This window comes from Abramis brama (genome assembly GCF_963993115.1).
Source record: "Abramis brama genome assembly, chromosome: 4".
In the NCBI taxonomy this organism is placed as follows: Eukaryota; Metazoa; Chordata; class Actinopteri; order Cypriniformes; family Leuciscidae; genus Abramis; species Abramis brama.
The window spans coordinates 52,903,633-52,915,888 of NC_139966.1; the positions used below are offsets into that span (position 1 = coordinate 52,903,633).

The 12,256-nt window shown below is 38.4% G+C and overlaps 1 protein-coding gene across 1 annotated transcript in view; it reads right to left on the bottom strand.

Moving 5' to 3' along the window:
* The window catches only part of aldh1l2 (aldehyde dehydrogenase 1 family, member L2), an 11,695-nt gene extending 383 nt beyond the window's left edge, over positions 1-11,312 (bottom strand). The window contains exons 1-22 of the mRNA XM_084111417.1: positions 11,076-11,312; positions 9,801-9,945; positions 8,342-8,576; positions 7,335-7,500; positions 7,142-7,243; positions 6,952-7,041; positions 6,632-6,766; positions 6,405-6,530; positions 6,228-6,319; positions 5,416-5,683; positions 5,209-5,336; positions 4,883-5,033; positions 4,729-4,799; positions 4,539-4,644; positions 3,935-4,022; positions 3,520-3,613; positions 3,276-3,375; positions 2,549-2,647; positions 2,290-2,455; positions 1,261-1,366; positions 878-1,077; positions 1-795 (exon numbers count right to left, since the gene is read on the bottom strand). The exon at positions 1-795 is cut by the window's left edge and continues 383 nt beyond it. Coding sequence (XP_083967543.1) covers positions 740-795; positions 878-1,077; positions 1,261-1,366; positions 2,290-2,455; positions 2,549-2,647; positions 3,276-3,375; positions 3,520-3,613; positions 3,935-4,022; positions 4,539-4,644; positions 4,729-4,799; positions 4,883-5,033; positions 5,209-5,336; positions 5,416-5,683; positions 6,228-6,319; positions 6,405-6,530; positions 6,632-6,766; positions 6,952-7,041; positions 7,142-7,243; positions 7,335-7,500; positions 8,342-8,576; positions 9,801-9,945; positions 11,076-11,123 — 2,772 coding nt within the window. The 5' untranslated portion in view covers positions 11,124-11,312 and the 3' untranslated portion in view covers positions 1-739. The remainder of the gene's footprint in view (positions 796-877; positions 1,078-1,260; positions 1,367-2,289; positions 2,456-2,548; positions 2,648-3,275; positions 3,376-3,519; positions 3,614-3,934; positions 4,023-4,538; positions 4,645-4,728; positions 4,800-4,882; positions 5,034-5,208; positions 5,337-5,415; positions 5,684-6,227; positions 6,320-6,404; positions 6,531-6,631; positions 6,767-6,951; positions 7,042-7,141; positions 7,244-7,334; positions 7,501-8,341; positions 8,577-9,800; positions 9,946-11,075) is intronic.
* Positions 11,313-12,256: the final 944 nt, after the last annotated feature.

Genomic DNA, 12,256 nt, shown 5'->3' on the forward strand with positions numbered 1-12,256 from the left:
GATAATAAATGTTTCTTGAGCATTAAATCAGTATATTAGAAAGATTATGAAACACTGAAGACTGTAGTAATGATGCTGAAAATCAAACGTATTCAAATAGAAAACACTTATTTTAAATTGTAATAATATTTCACAATATTACTGTTTTTACTGTGTTTTTGATCAAATAAATGCAGCCTTGGTGAGCATAGGAGACTTCTTTCAAAAACATAAAATCCCAAGCATTTGAACGGTAGTGTAAATGAGCAGGTGTGATATGGCGAGTGACAGGACATTTTGTGGTTACTTGGTTTCTATTTCTGTGGGAAAACGGCATCGTGCAGCAGTTTCACGTTCAGTTTCACTGGCAACATGGTTATGAAACGCTCAAAATCACTACTATTGTGGTTACTTCCTGAAAATAACTTAATTTGATCATTCACTTGACGTCCGTCAGAATGATACTTCAGTGTCTACTAGATAAAAATAATTCTGTGTCCTTGGGTCCATTTGGAGTCTTTTGTCTTTTTTTCCCATTTTTAAAAATGTTGTTCGCCAGTGTAGACTGGCAAGCCAGCATTTGTCCCGCTCCAAACATTCCCAGAAAAAAAGGGTGATATAAAATGTAGGCACATCAGTGTAGTCATGGCAGGATATGCTCTGGATTTCCTATCAAACCTGCTTCAAGCCAAAGCGAAACAGTGCGGCCTCTTCGGGCTGCAGTCACGGGCCGTGCAGTCTTTCCCGCCCCAGGTTTCCTTCAATACTCCACCGTCACAGCTTTAGTCCGCAGGTACTCGTGTAGGGCTTCCTCACCTGGATACACATGCATATGGTCCTCATGTTCATCAATTGATAGAGACAGAGTAATAATACAGTGTGTTTTGTTCACTCTTACCAAGGTCTTTCCCAAACCCAGACTGTTTGAAGCCTCCAAAGGGAGCCGCCACGTCGGTCTTGTTGTAGGTGTTGACGAACACGGTTCCCGCCTCGAGTCTCTCGCTCACGTACATGGCCTTGTTGATGTCACGCGTGAAGACTCCAGAGGCCAGACCGAACTCGGTGTCATTTGCTCTGCTAAGAACTCCATCTACATCACTGACGGAGTAAAACAATGGTTTTAGCAGGGATCCGCTCTTCTTTAGTGATAATATCTGTGTCTAAAGAATGCTGATGTTTTGCTCAAATGTTGTCATAACGAGCTCCTGCCTTGGATTTAGTTCATGCTGCAGGTCAGATAGCCACAAAAAGCCCTACTAAAGAGAGAAAAAGGCAGCTTACCCATCTTTGAATTTGGATACCACCATAACAGGGCCGAATGATTCCTCTTTGGCGATAAACATGTGGTCCTCTACGTCTGTGAAGACTGTGGGCTCCATAAAAAAACCTGTAAGCATAAATAGCTCTATATTAGAAATGGAATAATTATACAGTATTGTTATTATGTTTTTTATGAGTTTAATTTAAAGGTGCTCTATGCGATGTTGGGTGACGTCACATCTTGTTGACGTTCGAAGTATTGTCAAACAAAACGGAGGCTAGCTCGACCCTCCCTCCTCCTCATCCCGTCCCCACCCCTCCCTTCCGTGCTTCCTGAAACAGGCTTTTCCAATGTAAAAAATCGGGACTTAACGCATTCTTTCTCCTTTTCCCTCTTCTTTGCTATTTGTTCATCGGGGCGTCGTCTCTTTGGTCGTGTGTCGGCCATATCAAAATTCAAGAGAATATAATTCTGACGTTGTCTAGGACATCTTTCCTCTAGCTAACTTCCCTCTTCATGCTTCTCTCTCCTCCACTCCCCACATGTGCACACGCACTAACCCCCAACCCCAAATCATTCTTGTCGGTTATTGGCTGGAACACTGTTTGTTATGTTTCGTGGTCCAGGCTGGGCCAGTTTGTTTTTCTTGCCGTTTGTGGAGCCTGGGCTGTCTACAGAGACCGCGTTTTTTTACAGTGTGTTCAGGGGACAGGCAGCTAGCGGATAGTGAGGAGATGTTTGCTGTATGTGACAAAAAATGTTTTAGCCTACAAGACGTGTGACATCGCTTAGAGCACCTTTAAAGTACCGAAGAAAATGACTAACTAAAAAAATAAAAGCAAATAACAAAATGAATTCATCTTAAAATCTTCAAATCTAATTCAAAATATTAATAAACATAAATGATACTAACATAACACTGGGAATAATGCTTATATGATTATACATGACTAAAATTGCCAGATTAATGCCCTTAAAAAATATTTACAGAACACATTTCTGTTGACAAACCCTTTTAAAGCATGGGTGTCTGGTTAGATAGGTCTCACCTGGTCTGTCCACCTGTCTCCCACCGCAGACGAGGGTCGCTCCCTCCTTCACGCCGATCTCACAGTACTCCACCAGCTTGTCCAGGTGGGCCTTGTGGTTCTGAGGTCCGTGATCTGTGGAGCGGTCCAAAGGATCTCCAATCTTCATCTTCTTGATTTCCTCGACCTGAACACACAAAAACACATTAGTATGTCCTCATCTAGAAGCAGCTCGCAAGCTTTAAGATGCAATCCATGCATGAGAGAACACGTGACGTACCACTCTCCTGATGTACTCGTCATGGATGGACTCTTCAACAAACAGCCGGCCCGCAGCGATACAGTTCTCTCCTTTGTTGAAGTAAACAGAACTCATGCCCTGCAATGTACACACGAACATGCAGTAAGTTCATATATTTGTATATGAGTCAAAACCTGCTACGGGGTAATTATGAAGCAACAGCTGTAAAAAGTGATTTTTCACTATTATTTACAACAGGATTTGCATTTTCATGGGTTTAAATAAAAGACTTTTGTTATAAGATACAATAAAAACAACTTTGTGCATCAAAACCACTCCTTTCCTGGTAAACAATTAACTTTATTTTTCAAGAGTCAATGAATTTGCGTCAGCTGAATGTATCATTTTTGACAAGCCGTTGGAATAAGCAAACTTGTTTGGAATATAAGGACTAAAAACATGGACATAAATGCACACTTATGGGCATCAATCACTTCACCAATTTTGGCAATAGATGAACTGTTAAATGATTGATCCCTGTGGTTCAACTCTCATGCTGAATATATTTAATAAACTTGACAGGTGATTTTTATAAAATGTAGTTTGATCATTATCTTCTAAGTTAAGATTAAGGCAATTATCAAAGTTTTTGTTTAATTTTCCAATAAAAGATGATACATTTTTACATGATTTGTTAGATTTAATAACCCTTTAGCAGATTTTGACTTATATTCTGTATTTTCAGGCTCTAGCTGTCTTTTCTCACCATTCTCACTGCTTTGTCCATATCGCAGTCACTGAAGATGATGAGGGGAGATTTACCACCCAGCTCCAGCGACACCTTCTTCAAATTACTGACCGCACAGCTGCAACGGGATCGACATCATCAGCTGGAGGCTCTTTCAGAGTTTTAACGATTCACTGTCATTGTACATGACTCATTTGAGCAATAGTAATGGACTAATAGATTACGGTGTTGATTTTAGTGAAATGACACAAATGGGACTCACCTTTTCATGATCTGTTTGCCAATGGGAGTAGAGCCTGTGAAACCTAGCTTACGGATATCAGGATGATCGGACATCCTCTGCCCGACCAGACCACCTAAGAGATGACAGAAATGTTTGTCATTAATTAACACAGTAAATACTTCTGAAAAACAAAAATGATCTTTAGAATCTTCACAGCTCACATAACACATTTTTGTTTGGAATATAATTGTGGAATAAAACAAACATGCTTTTTGCTTTTAAAACCTTCTAGAATGTCTTGTCCTGTAGGTTTCCATTGTAAATTAGATTTTTTGGGGGGGAAATTAACTTGGAAGATGCAATTATTTTCTGTGGTGTTTAGCAACAGGCCATAGAAGATGCTGTTCACAGAGGTTATGTTCACAGACCTGGAATATTCCTTAAATGTATTCACCTGATCCTGGAACAATGTTGATAACTCCTTTCGGAATGCCAGCTTTGACTGTCAACTCGGCAAACTTCAGTGCAGTTAGTGGGGTTACCTGGAAAAATCAAAGGAATATATATCTAGTTTGTATTCTCTAAATAGTATTATATATATATATATATTTATTTTTTTTATTATTATTTTTTTGTATAGTTCTTACAATTTTTCTATGTCAATTTATATACATATATACTGTATATGCAGCAGACTTTAGTGTGGTTAACTGGAAAAATCAAGAGAATATCATCTAGTTTGTCATAGTTTTTGTAGTTTTCAGAGAAAAAACGAATTATTCTAAATTAATCATATTTAATATTTAGTACATTTCTTACTATTTTTTTAGATTTTTATTATTCTAATAAATTTAATTGTTAAATTACTTAATTGTATATATATATTTTTTTTTTTTTACAATTACACACACACATATACATACATATATATGGCAGCACAACTGTTAATAATAATAATAATAATAATAAATGTTTCTTGAGCAACAAATCAGCATATTAGAATGATATATATAAAATCTGAACTAATATTTTTGTATATGTGTGTTTGAATGTTTTACCTGAGCAGGTTTTAAGACAAGTGTGTTTCCCGCCGCCAGACAGGCTGCACTCTTCCACGCCAACATCATAAGTGGGTAGTTCCAGGGAATCACTATGGCACACACACTGAGACACAAACAAACACCATGTCACATATTTATGATCATCAAATTCACATAAACACACACACATTAACACTCACTGACTCACCCCAGAGGCTCTTTCTTTGTAAAGGTGAGGTTGCGATTGGGTCTGGCCTGATTGATGGGTATCGTTGAGCCCTGTGAGGAACAGGATATGATGCGTCAATGACAGGAAATTATTAAATGTATATACTGAAGGCCTGCACAGTGAACACACAGACCTGGATCTTGTCACACCAGCCAGCAAAGTATCTGAAGGTCTGAATGGACATGCCTACGTGTGTTTTCAAGGCCAGGGTATAAACGGCACCAGAGTCAATCGCTTCAATAGTGGCCAACTCCTCCTGGTGTTCCTCCATCAGGTCAGCCACACTGCACACAAAAGAAGCCAAAAAGAAGTCATAAAGTATGAAAACTGCCCTCTGTGAAATCAATTCTTGATCAAATGAAGAGTTGTAATACAACAATATTACTATTTACTTAACAAATGTGTTTGGCTTTTCGTTCATATGTCAACAAAAGTCAACACAAACTCTCTTCATCTTACCGGTAGAGTAGCCGGCCGCGGTCACGGGGGTTCATTTTACCCCAGGGTCCGTCATAAAAGGCCTCTTTGGCTGCACTAACCGCTCTGTCCACATCTGCCACTGACGCATATGACACCTTGCAGATCACCTGAAAAAACACAACGCAACCATTAGAATAATAGGGGTGTGTTTACGTGTGTGTGTGTGTTTGAGACGACTGAACTTACCGAGCCATCTGTCGGGTTCACCGTGTTGTATGTCTTTCCATCTTCTGCATTCTCAAACTTGCCATTGATGAAGCACTGATAGGGCATTTTCACAGTCATGTTATTGACATCTTTTGTTGCATAATCGATGACCAGCTCCTCCTCCTGGTCTTCTCCGCGGAGGCGTCGGACGAACACCTGGATGAAACTCTGGAAGGTGGTGGCCATGTAGACGTCCTCATTCTGAAGCTGCACTCCTCCGCATTTCTGCTTCACCTCCTCCACCAATCTAAATCAAACAATCACAGTAACACATACTCAACTTATAATGCTCATCGAGGTCTCCTTCTTCAAAAATAGTTACTGCCTCCTTACAATTAAACAAACTGTTTTTGCTACATGTACGACTTTACTATGTGAATGACCTCTGCTATGACTGGCTAAACTCTTTGCATGTGAAATGAGTTTGAAATATTTTAGTTTCAGTGTTGAGCACTGGATGAACATTGATATGTATATGTGGTTAATGATGTTAATGTGATAATGGTTGTGGCGTCAATATCACAACAGTTTTGATGTTTTTGCCACTGAGTTTCAGTGTTGTTATTGTAAACTAAAACTATTTTTAAAAATGGTAATTTAAATAAATGGTCATTGAAATAAAGCTGAAATACAATATAAATCACAGATAGAAAAACTTAAACTTATTTTTTTTAATATTTGCATATACTGTAAATATAAAAGTTAAAGCTAATTGAAAATATTAATAAATACTATAATAGTATATAAATAAATAAGATTAATAAAAATAAATAAATGAAGGTCAGACCCACCTGACTACATCCATAGAAGCAGCTCCAGACTTAAAGAAATCGGTTGTTTCATCAATAACTGGAACATTACTCAGAATACCTTTCCATATCGCCTAGACAAGTATGAAACAAAAGACAAATGGCATCATTACTCAAATTAAATATATATCTAAAATGCATTTTGAGGCATACACATACCCTGATCTCCTCTGCCATTTTCTTCTCGTCGTCTGTGAGATCCAAACTGGCGGTCTCCTCTGATGAGAAGTATTTGGATGCAGGAATCATCTTTCCATCCTCAAACTGCAGGTTCTTCACCTGGAGCTGCACAGTGATATTATATTAAAGCAATTCATAATCTTCATGATGCGGACTTAATGCATTAAAAGCTTAGAAGCTAAGTAAATAAAACACTAGAAACAAACCGCTTTTCCATCAGACCCGAAAAGAACAAGCCCAGATTTGGCAATGAGTCCAGGCTGAGACGCCCCCTCCACCTCTATTGGCTGACCTGCAGGCAACGACCCGCTCAGCATCGACGAGCTGTACAGCGTTACCGGCTACAGAACAAAACACACACACACACACTCATTACTATCCAGTAAAAACATCATCCACTTAGCATCTTATAGGATCATCAGAGTTAGTGAGTTTTCCAATGAGCGAGATTCATTATTCAAAGTGCACTGCCTATAGTGCTCTGTTCAAGAATCATTCAAACGAACTGTGTGTTTAGAAAACGCACCTTTCCATCAATGACAACCCAGGCACCCGGAACTTTATCATGACCACGGATCCAGTTATGGATGGCCTCTGCCGGCTGAGCCATATTCACCTGGAGAAAGAGAGGCAGATAATGACAGATAAACTGGTGTCCTAAAAACCACAGCTTGATTACATTTAGCCTGATTTACATAATTGTTTTTATGTGTCACCTTAGCATTGGATTTCTTTTGGATTCCTTCATAGCTGGCTCCTTCTTCAGACTGAGGGATCTTGGGAGCTTTGCCATCTGCAATGAGCTGTACAGCTTCTACCTGTTGGAACACACATTTTTAAGTAAACTCAGATTCAAAATCGAATGTTTAATTTGCATAAAACAGGTTATAATGCTTTCTTGATAGTTACCATGGCCTTGATGCCTTCTGGAAACAGGAAGCGGTTATAAAGTGTGTCCACTGTGTCGTTGGGCTCTACTGGACATTCCTTCTGCAGTAGGACGGGGCCAGTGTCCAAACCATCATCAGCCCAGAATATACTAAATCCTGCTTTCTTATCGCCCTCGATTAGTGTCCTGCATACAGGAATGCAACCCTTAAATGCATGAATTTTTTGACAATCATTATTACATATCTGGGTCTTTAGCGACCCGGATCTACATCCAACACAAATTGATCTTCTGACATTTTAATATAAATTAAAATAAAGCATATTTCGTTACCTTTTGGAACTTGGAAGGGTTCAATTTGAGCTGATTTATATATTTTTTTTTACCATCATCACTGTCATCATCAGAGATAATTTCCCCAGTACATTCAGCATCTGGCTCATATTCGGCATCTCAAGCATATTCTCAAAACTATCGTTTTCAACGTCTTCAGAATCAATATTTTGAGCGCTGACAGCTTCTTCTCTAGATCCACCATCAAGTGACACTCACACTAATATTTGATTGCGTTCAGTTGCTCTGCAGTAAATCGTGTGTTCTTTAGTTTTATGTCTGCGGTAATTATGAGTGGAACGTCACATCATCATTGTGTATCCGACATGAGGAATAAAGGTGAATTGCACTTATTGAGTCATCAGAGATTTAACTATTGTTGCACAGAAAAACTATACTTACACGATTACACACCTCGGGGCGCTAGTGACCCTAAACACTTTTGACAAAAAATTCATTAGAAAACAGACCTTTTTTTTAAATAATTTTCTTTTTTTTCTTGTTGATAATAAATAGATTGAGGAATACTAAGAAGGCTGATGTCTAACTTTTAAAAAATTATTGAGGGGGAGGGTAGTGAATGATGTTCTGGGTCAATAAAGACCTGAGGTATTCATTTAAGACTTAAATCCATTTAATTTAAACACGCTCAACCATATAAAGATCTCAGAGTGAAACTTTAGTAACATCTCACCAGTTGATGGCTGAGGCTCCTCTGTGTCTGGGCAGGATGGAGGGATGGTAAATGATGGATCCATGTTTGGGGAAGTCGATCACATTCATAGGAATGAACTGGGAGCAGAAGGGCATGACGTTCAGCTCGGCGCCCACAGCTTTGTACGCCTCCACCACCTCTGGGATGGGTTTACCCTTCACCCGCCACCGTGGGAACTTAAACACCGGCGTCCCGTCCTTCTCCGCCACCACCGCTGAAGGTCAGAGAGAGATTGGTCCTGAAAGGTTATATAAGCTATCTGAAATAAAACCAGGTCGCACCTGGCATATTCAGACTTTAGCCAACTTCAATGAACAAAGAGCAAAATATAGGTAGCACTTTATTTTACAGTCCTGTTCCCATATATACATACTATGCACTTCTTATAATTATTACAACAACTGGGTAATAACTAGGTACTAATATTGAACCTATCCTTAATTCATGTAGTTACCTTATATTAACCAGTACTTTCTTAGGTAATTACACTGTAACTAAACACAAGTGCAAGTAAAGTAAAGTGCAACCAAAATATATATATTCAATATCATGCATACTTGAGTAACGGACCTTGTCCTTATCTGAAAGTCATAAACAGCCATCTTTTCACCATCTGAATATGGTTATTAAAATGGTAATCAGCATATTACATAATCATGTGTACCAATGGAGATTAGTAATAATAATCATAATATCATAATATATATAAATTGAGTTTATTGTGTTTCCTGGTTTCATCCACCTAAATTTACCCTAACTCTATTACAAAAAAACAGTGACATAGGCCTATTTGTGAAAATTGACAGTGTAATCCTGCAAATATAAACAATTTTCTACAGTCAAACAGCATAAAGCAAATAGAACATATATAAATTGCAAATATATATACACACACACACACACAAATTTATATATGTTTTTTGTAATAACTCAACATACAATGACACATTGATGTAATGAGTGATGAACTTTTTTATGTTATTCATACAAACTCTGTTCTCACATAGGTCACAAATGCTCCGATCACGGGTGGACTTTTCACCTCACATGGCTTCACACCACTATTCACCAAAACAATGCGATCATTATGCGGGATGTACTTCTTCTCTGACCCTGCGCCTCACACAAACATAAACACTCAGTTGTGAACCAATGTGCTGATCAGGAATTCAATAGTGACTGAAGTAGGACACTGGTGTTCAACCTCACTTCCTGTTAGAGTTCATTACTACAATGATGGCCTTAATGTAATCCACAAACCTGAAAATTTTGATTAGAAGGATTCATCTTTCACTTCAACTTCTGTGGCACTTAAAATGAACATTTCCACACATGTAGCTGCAAAATGCAAATGTGGCTTCCCAGCTCCCATGACACCACAGTTACAAAAACCGTTCAGAGCTCCAATCTATCCCACCCCCACCCATCTGACACTTACCCAGGGGGTCCGCCTTGCCGTCCTTATCAGGAACTGTGAATACGCCCACCACTTTATGGCCCTGCTTGCGGAGGTTTGTGTACACTTCCTGTCCAAACAAGCTCTGGCCAATCAGGGCCAACTTCAGCTTATTTTGGTAGTAAGCCTGTGTGAAAGAGTATTTAAATATTAAAACGTCAAAACAAACACACCAGACAAAACTTTATGGTTTAACGTAAACTGTCACCAACATTAAAATATGAAACATAACCAGCCCTATATGGGCCCTTTGTTCTCGAAACTAACCACTGCTCTGACCTCCATATCAGTAGTTCATTCACTGTCTGTACAAGAAAATAGTCAATGTGTATTATGGGTCAATGACAAATGACAATGTTCAAGATGATAAAAAGGAGGACAAACGGTTAATATAAACTATAAATAATATACATTATTATTATTAATATTTTTTTCTAAAAATGAGTGCATAATTGATCCAAATATCTCGCTGAAAGACTATCTATTCCATTCTACATTATTATTAATTGTATTTTTTTCTTTTAAATCACACTTTTTGCTTTGTGTGTACATACTGCTGCTTTGGCAATGTTGTACGCAAAACAATCATGTGAATAAAGTCATTTGAAATTGTAATTTCAACTGTGCTGCACAATGGGTCTAAAAATGAAGATCTACTGGAGACATAAACAGCTCAAGCATTGCCTACACAACAAACAGGTATTGAAGTTGTTTGCTTGTTTATGTTATTATTACTTTTTTATATGAATGCTTGCAATATGATTATCTATCAGTGCACATGTGATTTGAAGTTGCTGAATAGTTTGTGTTCTAGTAATAGTGACATTAGTAATATGATCTGCCCTCATATTCTCGACCCCCTGCTGATGCAACTCGCCACGGATCTGTCCACTAGAAGTAATCCGACCAAGCAACGTGGCAAAAACGGGATCCCAAAACGGTTTAACTGTATAAAATACTAGCCTAAATCTAATTAACATGCAAATAGTATGCATATATCGCGAATTAATTTACAAGTATGAAACCTACAACATTGCACTAAGACACCGGGTTATATCAGCTGACAGCATGCTTACAATAACTGTGCATTGGTAACCCCTGTTTAATAATGTTATTTAAGAGGTCACCAACATATATAAACTTGTTTAAAGGTGTATGCATGTGTCTATCTTCAATACAGCACATTTTCACGTATGAGTTTATTCATTCATTCAAATCTATGGCAAACCCAACAATGCAGAAGATGCGGTTACTCACAGAGCTCGAGGAGAATTTCCTCATGATCGTGTTCGCCGTCCACAACATGGTAAAAAAAATGCTATAAACACTTAAAGAAAGATCACGATTACAGTCCGGGGTGGTGGGCTGGGAACATGTGCTACTGTAAACTCACACCTGCGGTTCGTTGGCTGACTGTATGTGGTCAGTGTGTGGCTGTAGCAGCGAAACCAGACTGACCCGACGCGCAAGCGAGTTCAGTGCGTGCGCGCTCCCGGTCCATACGTCACGGGCACGGCGGCTATTTAATTAGACAGATGCGCGTAAACGTCTGAGCGTAGTTGTTATTAGAGGTAAAACCCAAATTTACAAGAATTGCTTCTTTTTAAATACACCATTTTTTTCTAGTTTGGTCTGTACCTCAAGGCAGAGGTGTAAAGAACTACAGAAAACCATACTTTAGTAAAAGTATACCTTACAGTGAAAATGACTCCATTACAGGTTACAAGTCTCCAATTCCAATGAGTCTTAGCCCTGGATTTTAGCCAGGCCTTAGTTTAATTAGGACATTTCAGTGGCTTTTATAAATGTGCTTTAGAAAAGAAAAAGAAAAAAACAGTACTGGTGTGCTTGTGCATCTTGAGACAAAACATTGAATGGCACTGACATATTTTAACAGTCAGTGCAAGTTGCTTTCCGTTAAAAGAGAACAGTACTTAAGTATTTTTTTTACTTATATTAAATGTAGGCTCAAAGATGCACAAGTCCTCAACTCCCAGGAGACATGTCAATGAAAGACAAGAAACAGGTGATTTGTGAGGAGAGCAATCACACGTTTATTTTCAAAATCAAAATATAATTGAACACCTCAATATTGCAATTAATCAAGGTCAACACAACAGGCTCTTAAACGTCTACAAACACTCAAGTCTCAGTTAAGCTCAAGTTCTCAAAACAGGCATAGTAAACCGATATCCTTCATAAAGGATATAAAAATATAACGGATAAATAAAATAATGTTTAGTAAAATTAAACTACTTGCACTGGATGTGCTTGTTTCGGCCTCATCTCATATATGAAACACCTGTGATTCTCAACTACCTGCTAATGTAGCCTTGTTGACAAGTTTGGGTGAACAAGGGGCAAAACTTCTATGCCATGTTGATGGTGCAATCGCTTCTTTTGTATCAGAAATAAACTGCTGCTGAAAAAGGATAGGT